We start from the raw sequence: 19,224 nt of genomic DNA on the forward strand, positions 1-19,224 counted from the left end.
ACATTCAAAAGAATGATTCAAAGGAGTTGTTTGATTCCTTTTTTTAATGTAATTCAAAAAACTCTGAAATCATGTAAATATATGCATACCACAAGATTCCCGATGACCATGACCATGAGGAAGACAATTAGGCACAAGGGCTGTTCAGAAACCACCATGCAGTCCCACATGGTCTCGATCCACTCCCCACACAGTACACGGAACACAATTAGAAATGAGTGGAAGAAATCGCACATGTGCCAGCGAGGGAGGCTCCCGTCCGTTGAGATGTTCATCACGTTTACCTTGTAGCTCTTTCCAAACAACTGCATGCCTACCACAGCAAAGATGAAGACGATGATCGCCAGGACAAGTGTCAAGTTGCTGAGGGCACCAAGCGAGTTGCCAATGATCTTGATCAGCATGTTTAGAGTGGGCCATGACTTTGCCAGCTTAAAGACCCTCAGCTATGATGAGAAGATTTACCAAGTTACAATATAGTCAACAATCTTTGCAAATGCATTAGCAATATGAGTTGAACTGTCAGCCATCACAAGCTGACCACTTTTCTTACTGATTAAACCTTTAACATTTGAAGAACAGTACTGTGCAAAAATCAGAATCCACTTTTTTAAACTTCCCAGTCAAAATGGCCAGTAAGTACAAGTTATTTATTTTTCAAGAGATATATCAGAGAAGATTAGATATTAGAGCATCTAATTGCATAAGGAAGAGCACAGTCAAAGGGAAATAAGTGAAAAAAGAAAGTTTCCAAAACTGGATTTCAAAAAAAATATTTGAAAAAATTTGAAAAAGACATGGTGGATCACCAGAACCAACAGATAAACAGTACTTAAAGCTTTCATCTTTGAGAGAGAGGAAAAAATCAAGCTCTACTCTTGATTCAGATCTGAAAAAATCCACAGGTGTTTCTGTCCATCTTTCTATTGTGAGAAGACAACTCAGTGCTATGGGTCTTAAAAGATGTGTAGCTGTAAACAAATGCATTAAAGAAAGAAAAAAAAGACAAAAATTTGCTAATGAAATGAAGAAGGTATGTCTGACCATGCTAGACTCCACACCTCTACATCACTGAATTGTTTGGAATTACTTGCATTGTGAGAAGCAGAAAATGCATCCAACTCCTAGGATTAAGAACTTTGCAGGTGTAGAAAGGTAACTCTTTATTTCAGTGGAAAATTGAAAGCGAGTCTCCCAAACAGAATGGAAGGCACGATAAAGAACTGTGTAACTTTTTGTTTCACTTTTTTTATTCTGACACTGAATATGAATAAAAATGAATAACATGTGTGTAATGGGCATTTTTTTACCTAAAATTAAATAAATGAAGGTTTGTCTCTGACTTTTGCACAGTATTATAAGTATAATATGAATATTGTCTTTAACAGGTAGCCTTCTTACCAGCCGGAATGACCTAAGAACAGACATTCCAGATATGTTGGCCAACCCAAGTTCCATGAGACTCAGACTGACAATGATACTATCAAATATGTTCCAGCCTTCTTGGAAGTAATAATAAGGGTCCAAAGCTATGATCTTGAAGATCATCTCAGCTGTGAAGATGCCCGTGAAAACCTGGACATAAAAGTGTTCTGTCAATCAAATGCAAGCAAGCATTCCCACTAGATTAAGTCTTTTAATGAAGCCTAAGGACTCAATTGTGGGCCCTCACTTAAGTTCCTCACTCTTGTAGCTACATGAATTTCAAATAAATTTCAAAGTAAAAACAGAGAAATTTACAAAATTACTAAAAATCAATTGTGATAACATATTACACATATCAATGTGATTCAAGGAGCGTAGTCTCATTTAGGTGATAAGTTGTCTGTACAATATTCTTGCTGTTTCAGAATATTAAAAACTATGCAAAGTGACTTAAAATGCTCTTACATAGTTTCCCACTGCAAGCATTCTACCGAAATCCTTATTCATGGGGTGATGCTCCATGGCCATGAATATTGTATTCATTACAATACAGATAGTAATGGACAAATCCACTAATGGGTCCATCACAACCATGTGAACTGTTTTCTTTATTTTCACCCATGTTGGGCTGCACTCCCAGATGAAAAAAGTACGGGCAAACCTATACCAACACGGATGGCATTTCTGCCTAGACTCCTCCAACTCTGGAACAATAAAGAAAGAATACACTAAATAAATACAGACATTGTACTCTATAAGTGAATAAATCCAGTAGAATAATAGAAAAAAAAACAGAATACCATATATGAAGCACAATGCTTTTAGGCTTGATAAAGCCAAGCACATTTATTCTAATAAAATGTTTATATATATATATATATATATATATATATATATACAGTTATTTTCAGAGGACAGTAAATCTATACTGCTATACAAGCTGTACACTGACTACTTTAAATTATATCCAAGTTTCATTTCTATAGTGTTGTCCCATGAAAAGATACAATAAAACACACACACACACACACACACACACACACACACACACACACATGAGTGCACCCACCTTCCATAGTGTTGGTGATAATACTGGCTACACTCAAAGCTCTCTGTCTGGCTATCTGGTCATCCAGGTACCCTGGTGAGGGCTGATGAGAGTCATATCTCATCCTGTACTCCTCTTGTGTATCCTCCTGGGTAAGACATCATCATGAAGGTGTGATTAGATGTTATTACAGATTTTACAGTATGACACCATAAAGCACCTATAGCACTTTGAATAAAGCAGTGCTTTGAATTTACTTGATTCAAATGTATATACCACTTCCACATAAATAAAATACAAATCAACATGGACAAAAGTAAATGAACTGAAAACTGTTAATGTAATTTTATTTTATTAAATGATGCAGACTGGGATGCATTTAATTAAAGTAAATTCAATGCATTAGTTTTTAGCATTGGCAAGGTTATAGGAAATACAGCCCTGTACCTTAATGGCTCCTTCAACTATTTGTAATGAGTTAGTAAAATACTTTCTATTCAACATATGGCAATAATGTCAACTGAAGTTTATAAAAAAATATTGAGGTTTTTATCAAATTCCACAATATATTATGCACTAAAAAGTAATGCATTGAATTTATTGCCATATGTAAACAATATACTATGTCTTGCTTTAAGTAGTACTCATGCTGAAATCAGTCAATGTTATGTGGAAATGTACACATTTTAATTAGGTAAATTCAATGCATCACCTTTTTTTGTAGTGCAGTCCAGATAATCCAAAGCAAAATATTCTACAGTGCTCAACATAAATCTTTTGTTGGCCACTTTCAAGCCTAGAAGGCATAGTTCTTTATGCCTAACATTCTGCTAGACAAAAAACATAAAAGGTTGTGGGAGTTACATTAATGTGACTTGTATTTCAACCAAGAACAAACTGAGTGTCCCAGGACAAGTGAGAACAGGGCGCATCAGCAAGCTTTCCTTACATTGTCATCTGTAGTGGCTTTATCTATGGTCACCTCGGGCAGCAGCAGTCCAGCGGATGAGCTAGGCAGCGAGCATCCAGCCACGAGTGATACCACACCATTGCAGTCCACAGAGCAACGCACTTTGCCATTGGTGGGCAGGAGAATACGTGGGCTCAAGCTGCCTTTACTAACAGTACTGTAAAGCCGCTCTGAGCGGTGTGGCAGGAACAGCGAGCCTCTCTGGCTGCCTGTGTCCTCAAACGCACTGCGTTCGTCATCGGCAAAGTCGTTTTCCGATCCCAGTCGGCCACGAAAGCTAAAGATGCTAGTTCTGCTGTCCCGGCGCGGCGTGAAGACTGAACCCTGGATGCTCAGGACAGACTGGAGAAAGAAAGAGGCCTCACACTCAGCTCTCATATCAACATCACTTCATGTGGCCATGAACTGATGACCTGAAGATCATGAAGCTCATGAATGGCAAATGCTACAAGCAATCTCCATGGTAGTCTGTACAACAAATGAGGCTTTTTTCGATGTTCATGCTGAACAAAATATAATAAACGATAAAGATGATGACGTTGATGATGATGGCAATGTCATTGATGATGATGATGATGATGGTGATGAAAGGCAAATAAAAATAAAAGGCTGGCTGCTGTTGTAAAGCTGTTTTTGATAAAGATAATACTACAAATGACAAATAATGCAATGAGATGAGAGCAGAAAACAAACAGGTTGCCAAAAATGCTGAAAATGCAACCCCATTTCTAAAAAAGTTTGGATACTGTGCAGAATGTAATTAAAAATAGAATGCAGTGATGTGCAAATCATGTAAACCAAATCCATTTTCAAGGAAAATAGAACAAAGACAACATATAAAATATTGAAACTGAGAAATGTTATTGTTTCTTGACAGTACATGCCTATGTTTCAAAAAAATTTGGGACGGTGGCATATTGACATCACCTCGCCTTTTAACAACACTGTAAGCGGTTGACAACTGAGGAGACCTTTTGCTGTAATTTTGAAAGTGAAATGTTTTCCCATTCCTGTTTAATACAGGATTTCAGCTGCTCAACAGTTCAGGGCTCATTTGTCATATTTCTCATTTCATAATGCACCAAATGTTATTAGTGGTGGCCTTCCCTGAAAAAGACATCATCTGGATGGCAGCATACGTTGCCAAAACATGTATATGTCATTCAGCATTAATGCTACCTTCACAGATGTGCACGTCACCCATGCAATGTGCACTAAGACACCCTTATACCATCATGAATACTGGATTTTGAACTATACACTGATAACAAGCTGAGTGCTCTGTAGCCCAGAGGACACAGCACTCATGATTTCCAAAATAATGTCAAATGTTCATTTGTCAGACCACAGGACACTTTTCCACTTACCCTCAGTCCATTTTAAATTAGATTAGGCCCAGAGAAAGCGGCAGCATTTCTGGATCATGTTTATATATGGTTTCTTCCTTGCATTTTTAGCTTGCATTTGTGGATGCAGTGATGACCTGTTTTTACAGAAAGTAATTTTCAAAAGCAGTTTTCAATGTTTCTGAGCTCATGGAGCGATTTCCACTACAGAATCATGTTTGTTTTTAATGTGACACCTGAGGGCCCAAAGACCAGCAAATACTGGTTTTTGGCCTTGTCCTTTGTATACAGAAATTTCTCTAGATTCTCTGAATCTTTTAATGATGTTATGTACTATAGATGATGAAAAGCAAAATGTTTACTCTTTTATGTTGAGAAACATTATTCTTGAATTGTTGCAGTAATTGATGGTGCAATCTTTCACAGAGTGGTGAACCCCTCCCCATCTTTACTTCTAAAAGACTCAGCTTCTCTGGGATGTTTTTTTATACCCAATCATGTTACTGACTGGTTGCCAATCAACCACAAGGTGTTTTAGCATTACACAACTTTACTAGCATTTGTTGGCCCTGTTATGAAATGTGCTATTGGCATCAAATTAAAAATTAAAAAAATAATAATAACATTTCTCAGTTTCAACATTTGATATGTTGTCTTTGAACTATTTTCAATTAAATATAGGGTTTAAATGATTTGCACATCATTGCATTTTGTTTTTATATTTTTCACAGTGTCTCAACTTTTTTGGAAATGGGGTTACAGAACAATTTAAAAGACAAAAAAATGGATAAGATGGTGAGGAAGGAAAACAACGATACAGCATATAAAAGTGCAATGATATGGAAATAAAATAGTGGTGACATCTGGCACTGATCCTTCTTTAAAAGTGTGGACAAACATTTGAATCAGACAAAAGCTTGGGAAATTTAACTTACTGTGTGGTATAGCATGCAATGTACATCAACACAACATGAGTAGAGAATGATTCCTGACCTGGTGAGGAGATGTGTACGTCCTATCATATGGCAGTCGGTTTCCATCTACTGAGAACCTGAAGCTGGGCCTTCTAATGCTGCTCTCTGACTCGGAATTGTGGACCTTTTCACAGTCTCCTTTCTCCTCCTCTTCTTCCCTCTGCTTCCTCTTCTTCTTCCGGTTGCGGCGTTCTTTCGCACTTTTGGAACTGAGTTTGGAGGCTTCAGACGAAGTTTCTGTCATTCCTCCACTAAAATCCCCACTGTCATACCCTGCAGCCACTGCCTAATGAACATACACAATACAGAAAATACTCAGGCCAAATGAATCTTATTATAAATCGTTTGATCATTATTAATAGTGTCTTCTTTATTCTTTAGCTTTTATATAAACATTGGTCACACTTTATTTGGATGGTCCCCTAGATGCCCTACAAATACTTAAACCATTAACAAACATTCTAGTGATATTCACTTGATTACCAACAACATGATGGTTAGAATTAGGTTTAAGAGTAGGTTTAGGTTTTGCCTTGAGGTCAGGGTTAGGAATAGATTTAATAAAATCTTTCACACTGAACTTTGAAGTTCAGTTGCATTTAATGTAAATTTAGTTGAATGTTACTTAAAGACATGCTGAGCATTTACAAAGCATCTACAGCAAACCATCCAAATAACACTCAACTTCAAGTTCCATTGCATTTAATGAATGTTAAGTTGAATATTACTTAGGGATATAATGAGCATTTACAAAGCACCTACAGCGGACCATCCAAATGAAGTGTTACCCAAACTTTATTTTCTTTCTGTTTTCTATTGTTCTCTTGTGCAGCTGTTCTAATTATTAGCACTTTAAGCTGCTTTATAATGTGACTCAATACATAGTAGTCACAAGAATAAAGTATACTACATTACATCAGCACATTATATCTTTCAGTGTAAATGTTTTGCCAATAATTGTGTTGATGCAGAATATCATTGCTGTCTGAACAAAACCTGATATCTCCATTTTTCCGTTTTTTTTTTTTAAGAATTTGACAGAATCAGAAAGAATTTTTCAGAAAATGAGCCAATAAAAAATTGTCCAAAATGTCCATTCAAATTTAAGTTTTAAGTTTTGGTATAAAGTTATGGTATAAAGTTACCGTTCTGGGGACACAATGTTTTATTCCGTATTTCACATTTTATTCCTGCAGATTTTGAGTACACATTTTAATCAGTTAAATTCAGTGCATTACTCTTGTCAGCATAGTGCCCCACCCATGATTTTAAACCACAAACTGACTGATGGTGTGGAGCTTGTAAACACTACTGGGAATAAGCAATATAGCTCATTAGACACTGGTGAGAAATAGCACGCATTTAATGGCCAGACAATTCAACTCTCTACACTTATGTCCTCTACAGATAAAGATTTAAAGTCACCCAGAGATATACAGCATTCCTAGTGCAGTACATTTTGATTTCATATTTGTGAAGAATATCTACACACTGTATTAGTCCATGTCCATGTTACTAGTTTTCCTAGTACTTGTATTGGTGGCTGTGGTTCAATTATATTTACATTTCAAGCAATACAACTAGTACAGGTAAATAATACACTTAAATGGACCTGTGCATCTGCCTGTTGTTTCTTGAGCTGCTCGAGCATGGCCTGGAACTCTTCCTCTTTCTGCTGAGCTTCTGCTATGGTAGCCTGGTTCTGTTCCTCATAGGCCATGGCCACCACAGCCAGAATCAGATTCACAAGGTAGAAGGAGCCCAGAAAGATGACCAGCACAAAGAAGATCATGTAGGTCTTCCCTGAAGCACGAAGAGTCTGCAAAAATCCACCATCAGTTATAATCATATTGAAATGCAAATTTCACTGTGCAGGGGTCACTGTAATATTAAAATCTTCTAGAAACATTAAATGGGTTTCCATTCTAAACCAGCAAGAGCATATATGAGTAAACTCATTAAATCAGCTTGTCTCAGCCTTCAAACAACTGGTTATGTATGTTTGTGATTTGTTGGAATGAAAACCTGCAGCCACACCAGCCCTTTGTGGATAATAAACCACTGCATTATGATAACTGATAGAAGCCTCTGTGTCATTTTAAACTATCATTTTTTGTGTTGTGCTTTAATTAATAACAGAATTTTAGTATCTTTTTTAAGGACTACAATTGATTTGACATATAATTTATATATTCTGTAAATACCTATATGACATCCTTTTCCTATAGTGTTCCAGTTTATTTCTCCTAACTCTGTGAAAGTTGGGCTTCATCATCATGTACATGGTAGACTTATGGTTTAGCTACATAAACATTTGGCATCATTTGCCAATATCTACCCATGTTTTGTCTCATATTTATGAAAAGGAATTAAATGGTACTATGTGCAAACAATTCTTAAAGCGCTCCTTTGTGCTCTTGAGTGTGCGTAGACTGTTCTGACAAATCCCAAAAAAGAAAACATTGGTGAATGTCAGCATCTTCATTTCTTGTTCAGAACGGTTGGTGGATGAGGCCCATTGTTCTTAAAGGGGCATTTACCTCAGTTTTCCACTACTGTTACTCTGGTACTTTATATGGAAAAATCAGTCTTTGTTAATATTAGTCTTTTACACTGACTAGCTTTATACTGTTTTACACTGACCAAATTTAACATGCCTCATTCAGTTTATCATGTCAGGTGGCTATGACTAGGGTTGCAATAAAACTGGCAAAATTATTGCTGACTTCTCTCATCCTGGACACTCATCCACTCCTCTCTAGTCTCTCTCAGGGCCATCAAAACCAGCAAAACCAGATATACCAACAGCTTTTCCCCCAGAGCTATAGCGCTCAGTAACCACAGTGGACACCTTGCACTTTAATTTTAAACTGAAACAAACAAACCACTCTGCTTATTTGGACAACTGTACAAATGTTCATTAGTTACTATAGTATTATATTATATTATATTATATTATATTATATTATATTATATTATATTATATGTCTTCTTCAGCACTTCAGCATATACACAGATATTCCCTTTCACATTTGCTCTTCTTTATTTTTTCTTACTCTTAATCTTACTTTAGTTAAATACTTGTTAACAGTCTGTGTGCTTGTGCTCTGTGATGGACTGGCGACCTGTCCAGGATGTATCCTGCCTTCTGCCCGATGACAGCTGGGAAAGGCTCCAGCACCCCCCATAATCCAAAAGGAGAAGTGGCTTAGAAGAAGAAGAAGTATGTGTGCTTGTCTAACATGTGCACTCACCAAGACATATTCCTATGTAACATATTTCATGAAATAAAGTGATTTCTTAACACCTTTTGTTCTTGGTTAACCAGCACTTTTCTGTCCGTTACTTCTTGAAAATTTTTTGCATAGTTACTCTTGAGAAGATTTAGTTCATTTAAAAAGTGTGATGATGGCAGGAGGCTCTGCTGGTTTCTTGGTTTGGCTTCAGTAAAGTTAGTCAGTAACTGGTTTTGAAATATAACCACTGCATTTTGGCACTGTCATAACAAAACCTTTCAAATAGTAACTTTAAAGGAGAAGGACAAAACTTTTCACTTTTTTCTTTTAACTTTAATGACATCATCTAAATGCTCTTGTGCATTATCTAGATTGTATTCCACTTCGTTTGCGACCTTTTCTATTGGTTCATTCTTTGTGAAAAACTTCCCTTTTCAAATGGTGTAAAAAACACATTATGAAAAACAAATCATGACTTGCAAGGTTTTAATATGGCAGTGACAAACTGAATTTATACTGAAGCAACTGCTTTGAAAGAAGCCTTATTTTTTTGTTTGCCTTATTGTTTTGCCTTATTATTTTGCCTTATTACTCTCCAGCTTTACCCCATAAGATAATAAAAAAATCTTAAATCACCGCTTTGTTTAAACTATATGACTGTATGGTTAAAATATAACATATTTTTCTATCATAGTGGGTTTTTCTACAGGCCACAATACAATACCCAAGCAGATGCCCTACATACCACACGCTTTCACCCCCACCACTCACTAAATAACAAAAGGCTTTCGATGAGCTTCAGCTCAAACATTTAATAAGGCAAACAAAGACTTATACACAGGTGTGGTGGACATCCATTAGAGAAATCCACCAAACAAATGCCATACACTGACCCGCAGACAAACTGATCCTCACAACACAAACACACATACACTCACACAAAGACCCATATCCTGCATGATTCTTATGTTTTATTTGTTAGGTCCAGCCATTTTATATACCAATTTTCCAACCACTCTACATCCATTAAATTTAAACAGGCTGCTTTTGTTACTGTTGCTTTAAGACATCCCTAAATAATTTCTGTTCTGAGTGGCTGCCCTGTATTGTGTCTCATTCAAAAATATGAGTGGACTTAAACTGGTAAAACGGTCTTCAAATGATCTGTTCTCGCAGCTTAATATCTATATATATATATATGAATGTGGAGTGAATGATACATTTAGAAAATTTAACAATGTTTACACTGTATATATATATACACTGTATATATATATATACCTCATACCACTTAGTGCCTGCTGCCTTGTAAATACAAAGTTATCTTTCTTTGTTTCTATCTATCTATCTATCTATCTATCTATCTATCTATCTATCTATCTATCTATCTACCTACCTACCTACCTACCTATCTATTCACACACACACACACACACACACACACACACACACACACACACACACACACCTGTTGGTAGAGATTCTCCCAGTAGTCTTGAGTCATTAGTCTGAAGAGAGAGAGGAAGGCCCAGCCAAAGCTATCAAAGCTGGTGTAGCCATAGTTTGGGTTCCTGCCTGCTTTCCAGCAGACAAAACCCTCTGGACACTGCCTGGAGCACAGTCAGAAAAAAGCATGTTACAAACAGACAAAATGCTACTGAATACTTATGGACTTCACATTCTGGCCCAATTTTTCAAGTAGCAGTCACATTTGTAAATTTATTTTTAATGGTGAAAAGGTTTGAAAGAGGGATGTGTTGTTGACAGGGCAATTAAATAAATTCTTTCACGATCAAAATCATTATATATATATATATATATATATATATATATATATATATATATATAAAATACATATTGTATATGATTCTGAGATGAAGATTTAATTTGACTTTCGCTAACAAAATGATCTCCAAAAATTGCAACCTCAAAATTTGACCTCATGACTTCACGGGAGCATATGCCCTCACCACAACCACTTTTTTTGATACTGCATTGAAATTGAAAAGGTTCAGCTGAAGATCATCTATGGCAGTATAATCCAGACTTTATTCAAATTCAAATACGAAATTGAAAATAATTACATTTCCAATGTGAGTGTGCACTTTTAAGGACATAATCCAAATCCAAACGTTAAACGGCGATTTACACTAGCATTTCTGTGCACATGGTGGTGACCGGCTGACTTACCCTGCATCTCTTGCTGTTCCACAGATCATCGCGTCTTTCTTTCCAGATATTTTATACTGATTATCTGTAGGAAAAAGGGAAGAAGGGCTTTCAATTAACCCCTGGACGCAAACTTACACAAAAACTACAGTGCACAGTTGCTCAAATAAGCGCAACACACACTAACACACTAATGTTACTGCAGTGCTGAGAAAGACCCACCACAAAAATAATACCCTGCTCTGTGGTGGTCCTGTGGGGGCCCTGAGAAAGGTGTAAGGTGGCTAACAAAGCATACAGAGAAACAGATGAACTACAGGCTGTAATTGTAGACCTACAAAGCGCTCCCAAAGTAAGTAGAGCTAATAAAATAGACAATGAGTGTAGATACATGCAGTTCCGAATAAAATGCACAGTGAGCGTACACATGCACTACATGGACAAAAGTATTGGGACACACCTTTTAAAGATTGAATTCAGGTGTTTCATTCTGTCTGATTCCCAAAGGTGTATTAAACCAACCTATCTATGCAGTCTGGCTTTACAAATATTTGTGAAAGAATGGGTTGTTCTAAACAGCTCACTGAATTCGTGGTGTTGTAATAGGATGCCACCATTGCAACAAGTCAGTTTGCGAAATTTCTTCCCTCCTAGATATTCCATGATCAGCTGTGAGTAGTACTCTTGAAAAATGGAAACATTTAGGAACCACAGCAGCTCAGCTACAAAATGGCAGACCAGATAAAACTACAGAGCGGGGTTTCAGAGTGCTGACGGAGTGCTCTGCTGACTCAATAACTGCAGAGTGCATGAGTTTCCATGGCTGAGCAGCTGCATGCAAGCCTTACATCACCAAGCACAATGCGAAGCATCAGGTAAAGTGGTGTCAAGCATGCCACCACTGGACTCTGGAGCAATGGAAATGTCTTCTGCGAAGTGACAAATCATGCTTCTCTATCTGGCAGTCAGATGGACGAGTCTGGGTTTGGTGAATGGCAGGAGAACATTACCTGCCTGACTACATTCGGCCAACTGTAAAATTTGGTGGAGGAGGGATAATGCTATGGGATTGTTTTTCAGGGGTTGGCCTACGAACAAAGCAAGGTCCATAAAGGCATGGCTAGGTGAATTTGGTGTGAGTTTGACTGACCCGCACAGAGCCCTGACCTCAACCCCATCAAACACTTTTGTGGTAGTCTTTTTGTAGAAAGCTTCCCAGAAGAGTGGAAGTTGTTATAGCTGCAAAGTGGGGTCCATGGATATGGATTTAGAATGGGATGTCACAAAAGCTCCTGTAGGTGTAATGTGTAGGTGTGTGTGTGTATGCATAAATAGACAGTATTTCTTTTTCATGTAGCTACACAATGTTGAATAATCTCTTACAGGGGTATAAATATAAAATACAACTACAAATAAACAGTTTACATGTAAATAAATAAACAGCTCAAATCTACTATGCAATGAGCTGTTAAAAATGCCAGAATTCCACAATGACATGTCTGTGATACAAGCTGCCAAACTCAGTGAAGCCTTGTCTTACCACAAGCTTCAAGCTTATATGAAAGCTTTCCTCTGTATCCCGCTAAAGTACTTTATAATGGGCATCACATTTCCTTCCCAAGGGTAACCATAAATGTCTTTCCTTGTCTCTCTCTTTCTCGCTAACACTTTATCTCCTCCTCTATGTCTTCCCCAGTGTCATTTCTCCAGTATATACCTATTGTATTGTACTACTCACATACACTAGTCCCTCCCTTTCTCTCTCACACTTATGATAACAGGATTCTCTCTCCACCATATTCTCAGTTAGTATTGCAGCAGCTCCTCTGTCCTGGCATACACTTACTCTCTCCACTGGGGCAGCTGCTGTCAATCATCATTAACTCCTCCCAAGCCATGAACTCTTACACTATCAGGCTAATCTATTCCTCAAAGGATCTGAGGAGTAAGCTCTGCTAAAGCTTGTTAATGACTCAAGGGTGAGCACTATACTGAGGGCAACATGAGGGTACAGCAGGGAATATTCACTGATAGTTTCAGAAAAGCAGGTGCTATGAATGATAAGGATATGAATTTAGCTTATAGACATCCCCAGCCCTGGGAAATGCAAATTACGCTGGTTATAAAGAGTAAGAACGAAAATGTGGCACTGAAGATTGACAGCCTGGGTCAACATTGCACATATTTGCATGTGTCCACCGCTAATTTCCTTTGAAAAAAAAGTATCGTTACAATGAAAAATGTGCTGTTCTGTAATGACAGAAATCTTTACTGACTTTTTTTTAAATGACTCCCATGGTGCATTCAGACAGGACTAAAATCACAGAGAAGTGCTGGTAATAATTACATTACCCCACTTCCCCCATTTTGATGTTTGCTACCCAGACAGCAAGCATATATTAGTCCACTGGCTTGATAAGGTTGCCACCCTTCTGATTGTTTGCCACTGCTTATCCACCCTCAGACCACCCAGATTACTGTTCTGCATACAAGCTCTGACTAGCTTTTAACCTCCCCGAACAGATTTTAAGTGCACAGAGACATTTATTTAAAAAAATATAGTTAGACAAATATGACAAACAACTGAGAAAAAAAAATTACTATCCCTGATATAAAACAATTGTATAGAAAATGTTGTTGCTGGCACCATGCTTACTAATTTACAAACTATAACTAAAGAAAGCAAGGAAGGCGAAAGGAGTAATTTGGACTGTGAGGGTAAAATGAGCAAACAAGTGGAATTTCGTCTATTACTCTGCTCACTAATGCACCACCTGGAAAACACTGAGCAAAATGCCAGTGGACCACTAGCTTTCCCATCATTGGGCCAACAGTGGTCCACTATACTCTTGCTATCAGGGCTAAAGCAGTTACTGGCTGAGAGTTCTGTCCTTTTGTTATTTTGTAGGCCATCAATTGGCCTTTCCCAAAGATCATATAGGTAAACAACGACAGACAACGCCTATTCGAGCTAATAGGATAAAAAGTTGGCCCTGTTATCTGCAGAAAGGGGGAAAGAGTCCCCCTACTTCTCTCCAAAACCATGAGAACACTTTACTTCTTTTAACTGGCACTTCTCCCTTTATGAATCCTCACTGTCTGTTATAGCAGCTGTTGTTAGATTAGACAAGCTTTATAGAACACTGGAATAATTCAGCCTAACAAGAAACTGTAGAGTAGCGTTTTGTAAAAATACCTACATTTAATATATGTTTAAATTTCAAAGGATATTTATTGTGTATGCATGTGAAAAGCCACACAGTTAAGTGTCCTCCAGCTTAGCAGCAATTATGAAATCTAATGGGAAATTTCAGCAATCTATATTTAGAATTGCTTCATGACATTTACAGAGGTTCCAGTTTATGTAAATACTAAATTACCCAATTAGAATATGATATTTTGGGAGTGAATCAAAACTTGAGATGATAATGACAAATTATCCCCCATGCTAATGTTAGCTGCATTATGTGGCAAAAAAATACAAATGATCTATGTTAACAGTGTGATCTTCCATATGCATATCAAATTTATACAATTTGTAATTAATAATACACTGTAAATTTAGCTGTGCCATATAATTTCTCATTAGGCTGAAGGGAATATTTGCCATGTTCTGTAAAGTGTGTTTAACCTAGTGGCTGATCATGTCTAACCTAATGCATTTGATGGTGGAGCATGGAGAGGTGCCTTTGACCTCTAGTTACAGTTAGTATTAAGTTTCAGATCAGGAATAGTTTTGTGGACCAATGTGATAACACTTACATTCTTCTGCAGCGTAGCTGTTGAACCATTCAGGACTCTCACTAGACCCATTTAAAATCAAGGTTCCATTATCATGCAGCGTAGCATTGAGTGGTACTCGTATGCACTTTTGCTTTAGGTTCCCCATGAAGAGCTGCAAACCAATCAGGGCAAACACACTCAGACAGAAGACGGTCAAGATCATGACGTCTGAAAGCTTCTTTACCGACTGGATCAGCGCTCCTACAATGGTCTTCAGGCCTGCAAACAGCACAATATGACTCAGAGCATGCAGAGGATTTGTATTATAGCAATGGGTTGTAGAACAATGATACAAGTACTGTAGTGCATATACTGCACAGTGCAAACGTCAAAGACTCCCTTTTCACATATATTTCTGTCAAAATAGCCAATAAGCACAACCACATGTACATTTTTCAGTATTTAGTGTGTTCATCCTGTGCCTTTATTACACTTCCCATTCTTTTCGAAAGACTTGCTTTCAGTTTTGAGGAAATCTGCATGGATGTTTCCATCAAGTTCAGTCTTAGAAGTTGGTTGTTGAGGCCTGGGCTTTGGGCTGGTCAGTTCATTGTTATGAGAACACCAGCAGCTTCTTTGTTTGTTTTGCAATTTTTCTTCCTTTTCTTTAAAAGTTTCAGACCCTTAGCATTCAGTTTTCTTCTCACAGTGGAAGAATGGACAGAAACATGGACATGAAGCAAGAGAATTAAGTAAAATTAAATAAATCAATGGTCTCTGATTTTTGCACTTTGCTGTTGAGCTTGTTCTAAATATTCATCACATAGTGTCATCTATGTTCAGGTTCATTAATAATATGAATAATAAGGCATGCAGAAAGTGATGTTAATCAATGAAATAAATACAAAGTTTTAAAATTATACACATAGTTGATACATGCTCAAAAAAGGAAGCTGCTCATGTACTGGTGATGGAAGTCATGAAACAAAACTTTAGATAAAAGCATTTCTTTTTGTTTAAACTGGTTCTTCACAGAACCAAAACTGAGAAAGAATAAGATAAAAAGAATATCATTAGAAAATAATATATTATCACAAATTATTACTAGAGGATGGACAAAGTGATGCATCAAATTTACTTGATTCAATGTGTACATGATGTCTACATGAATAAAGTATATTACATGAACATTTTGTAAATGTAACAAATGTAATTAAATGGATACATTTGTATTAATGTAATATATTTTATTCACCTGGAGATGATGTACACATTTTAATCAATAACCTTTACTTGAATTTTTTTGGTATGCTATGTTAACTACTGTGTTATGAGATTCTATACTGTCAGAAATGCTTTAAGTATTTCATTGGAAATCAGTGAAAGTGAAGCACACTTATCACTTACAAAAAACACATTTACACATTAATGGTACATGCAAATACAATCACATACACATGCACAAAACCACGTTTTTACTCAGAAACAGTAAAATACAAACTGAAGTCATTCAAGAGTGCAAGGAACTAACAAACAACCTCAAGCCCACAGAAGGAAAGAAGAGGGAAACAAGGAAATTGCATTGGCAACAAAGAATCAGGGGTGGCATCACCCTGATCTGGTACTGAAAAAAAGAAATTGAATTTCCTTGATTCAAATATGTATATAATTTCTAAAATATATTTCATTAACATAATAGTTTACTTATTATCAGCAGCACACAGATTTCTGGACAGTATCCATAAAAATTTCTGCATCTCTGACTTTGATGTATAGTTCTAGAACCTTCACACTGCCTGGATGTTTATAAAATCGTTCTCTTCACACCAGGGACTCATAGTCTTACGAGGCATCTTTGATGAACCCTCATCTGGATAATAATGCAAAAAAAGCCATATAAAAAAATGCTTTATGCTTTCTCTGAACAGTGTTGTAAAAAAGGTGATTTAAACAAAAAATGTCTCAATTAAAATGCAATAGATTATTGTTTCCTGCACAGTTCAATTTCTGCTACTTTTTGTGTTATAGGACTTTAAGTTGTGTAGTGGCAGGGTATGGACTAAAGGGATTTTATTTTATTTATTTAGTGATTATATATTGAAGGTATTTTTGTTTTTGACACTGGCTTAATAAAGACCACTGACTGTTCTTCATTTAATTATTATATGCTATTTTGCACTGCTTTTACAGGCCACAGGTTTGGGCTAGAACCACAAAACTTTGCACAATCACAGAGATTTTACAGGAATAGAGTGTTTGTGCTTTTGGGACTGATTGCAAATGTAGTTTTTGTACAGTTTTGTTTGAACATGATTTTTCCCATAGGAAATGAATTGTGGATTTTTGAGAAAATTTTAATCTAACAGCCACAAATGATATCACAAAAGACATCTATCACAATGTCCCTCAGAAAGATTGGCAACCACCTGGGCTATAATAGCAATGGTCTAGCAGGACTTTGGCAACCCCCTGGGACACCACAATGATGCCCCAGCCACCCACAGCAATGGCCTTGCAATATCTTAGCAGTCACCTGAGATTCCATTGCAATTGCTTAGCAATATCTTAGCAACCACTTGAGATTCCATAGCAACAGCCTAGCAACACCTTTGTAACCACCTGGAATACCATAGCAATGGCCTAGCAACATATTTGTAACCAACTGAAATACCACAGAAATGGCCTAGCAAGATTTTGCAACCATCTGGGATACCACATCAATAGCCTTGCAACACCTAAGCAACCACCTAGGATACCAAACAATGGCCTAGCAACACCTTAGCAACCACCTGGGATATGACATCAAAGGCCTCAGAAAGGCTAAGTAACAACCTAGCAACACTGTAGCAGCATCCTAGGATACCAAAGCAATGGGTTAGCAACACCCTAGCAACCAACTTGGTCACCACATCAACAGCCCCACAACAGCTAAGCAATTATCTGGGGTTCCATAGCAATGGCCTCCAACATCTCCAACTATCCAAGACTCCACAGCAATGGCCAAGCAAAGTCTCAGCAGCCTCCTGGGATAACACATCAGCAGCCTAACAACACCTTAGCAAACACCTGGGACAACATAGCAACACCTTAGCAATGACCTGGGATTCCACTTTCCCCTTCTAGTACATTTTTGCATCTGCAGTGGACTGTCCCCAATTTTTTAGCCTTGTGGAGTGAGGTCCTCCAAGCCTCCTGGCAGTCAGAGGCCACTTATACATTCAACTTATAAAAATTATTCTTAAAAACTAGGCATTGAAAAGTTATTTTTCATGTTTGAGTGATGTACATATGTGAATCAAGCAAACTGAACATATTAAGCTTTTCACTCTTGATGGCATGTGTGTCAGTGAGTGGCATGGGAACCCTCACCTCTTGACCTTTGCCCTAGCTCTCACCTGGGATGACTGATATAGTTTTGAGGGCTCGAAGAACCCTGAAGGTTCTCAAGGCGGACACATTACCCAGACTCACAACCTCTGTCACATATCTGTAACAGGGAGGAGGAGGGGAGGGGGTGGAGGTGGTCACATACACAGCATGACATACACAGGACATTCAGAAAGGTTGGGGGAACAGTAGGAGGTCAGAGGTCACACAACTAAACACTCTTACTGCTTACCTGGGATTACAGAAATAGTTTTCAAAGCTCTCAGTACTCTGAATGTGCGGAGAGCTGATACATTGCCTAGCTTTACAAACTCTGTTACAAACCTGTAGAATCAAATGCACAGTTAACAGGGGCGTAAGTCTATGACTTCAAAACTTTGTAGTTCAATTACGATTCTTTAGGAAATGATCTATAAAATCTCCAATTTCACAACAATGCATTTGGATTTGATTATTTTGGAACAATTTAGAGAAATTAAAAAAAATTCACAATGTTACTGGAGGAATAGTTCACACAGTAATATTATATAAATAATTAAAAGACATTTATATACATATATTTTTTCTAGTTTGACATCTGGAAATAGCCTGAAGGTTAACCAAATAACTAATCAATTAAAATTAAGCAAACAATACTGGTTGTAATATTATTATTACTTTCCCAAATGTATGCAGTTAAACTGCCCACTTCAGAGTGATGTGATGCACTGATACATTTTTACAGGTACAATAGAGAACACCTCATGTTATAGATTTCTAAGGCCACCCTTGGGCTCGTAGCAAAATTTTGTAGTACTCACTTAGGGTAGGTAAGTACCCACTTAATGATAGCCTTAATCAATAATATAATGTTTGGCACAGCCTGAGGGCTTGAACTCCAAATCAACCATGCTTTTACGCACAGACACAAAGCTGTTGGCTTCTCTACGGATGGCATTGGCCTTCT

The 19,224-nt window shown here is 37.3% G+C and overlaps 1 protein-coding gene across 1 annotated transcript in view; it reads right to left on the minus strand.

Moving 5' to 3' along the window:
• scn1laa (sodium channel, voltage-gated, type I-like, alpha) overlaps positions 1-19,224 on the minus strand; it is a 45,716-nt gene that overhangs the window by 16,293 nt on the left and 10,199 nt on the right. The window contains exons 6-16 of the mRNA XM_017692289.2: positions 18,511-18,602; positions 14,931-15,170; positions 11,190-11,253; positions 10,468-10,609; positions 7,376-7,582; positions 5,783-6,049; positions 3,423-3,785; positions 2,495-2,621; positions 1,891-2,129; positions 1,402-1,575; positions 90-446 (exon numbers count right to left, since the gene is read on the minus strand). Coding sequence (XP_017547778.1) covers positions 90-446; positions 1,402-1,575; positions 1,891-2,129; positions 2,495-2,621; positions 3,423-3,785; positions 5,783-6,049; positions 7,376-7,582; positions 10,468-10,609; positions 11,190-11,253; positions 14,931-15,170; positions 18,511-18,602 — 2,272 coding nt within the window. The remainder of the gene's footprint in view (positions 1-89; positions 447-1,401; positions 1,576-1,890; positions 2,130-2,494; positions 2,622-3,422; positions 3,786-5,782; positions 6,050-7,375; positions 7,583-10,467; positions 10,610-11,189; positions 11,254-14,930; positions 15,171-18,510; positions 18,603-19,224) is intronic.

This window comes from Pygocentrus nattereri, chromosome 6 (assembly GCF_015220715.1).
Source record: "Pygocentrus nattereri isolate fPygNat1 chromosome 6, fPygNat1.pri, whole genome shotgun sequence".
In the NCBI taxonomy this organism is placed as follows: domain Eukaryota; kingdom Metazoa; phylum Chordata; class Actinopteri; order Characiformes; family Serrasalmidae; genus Pygocentrus; species Pygocentrus nattereri.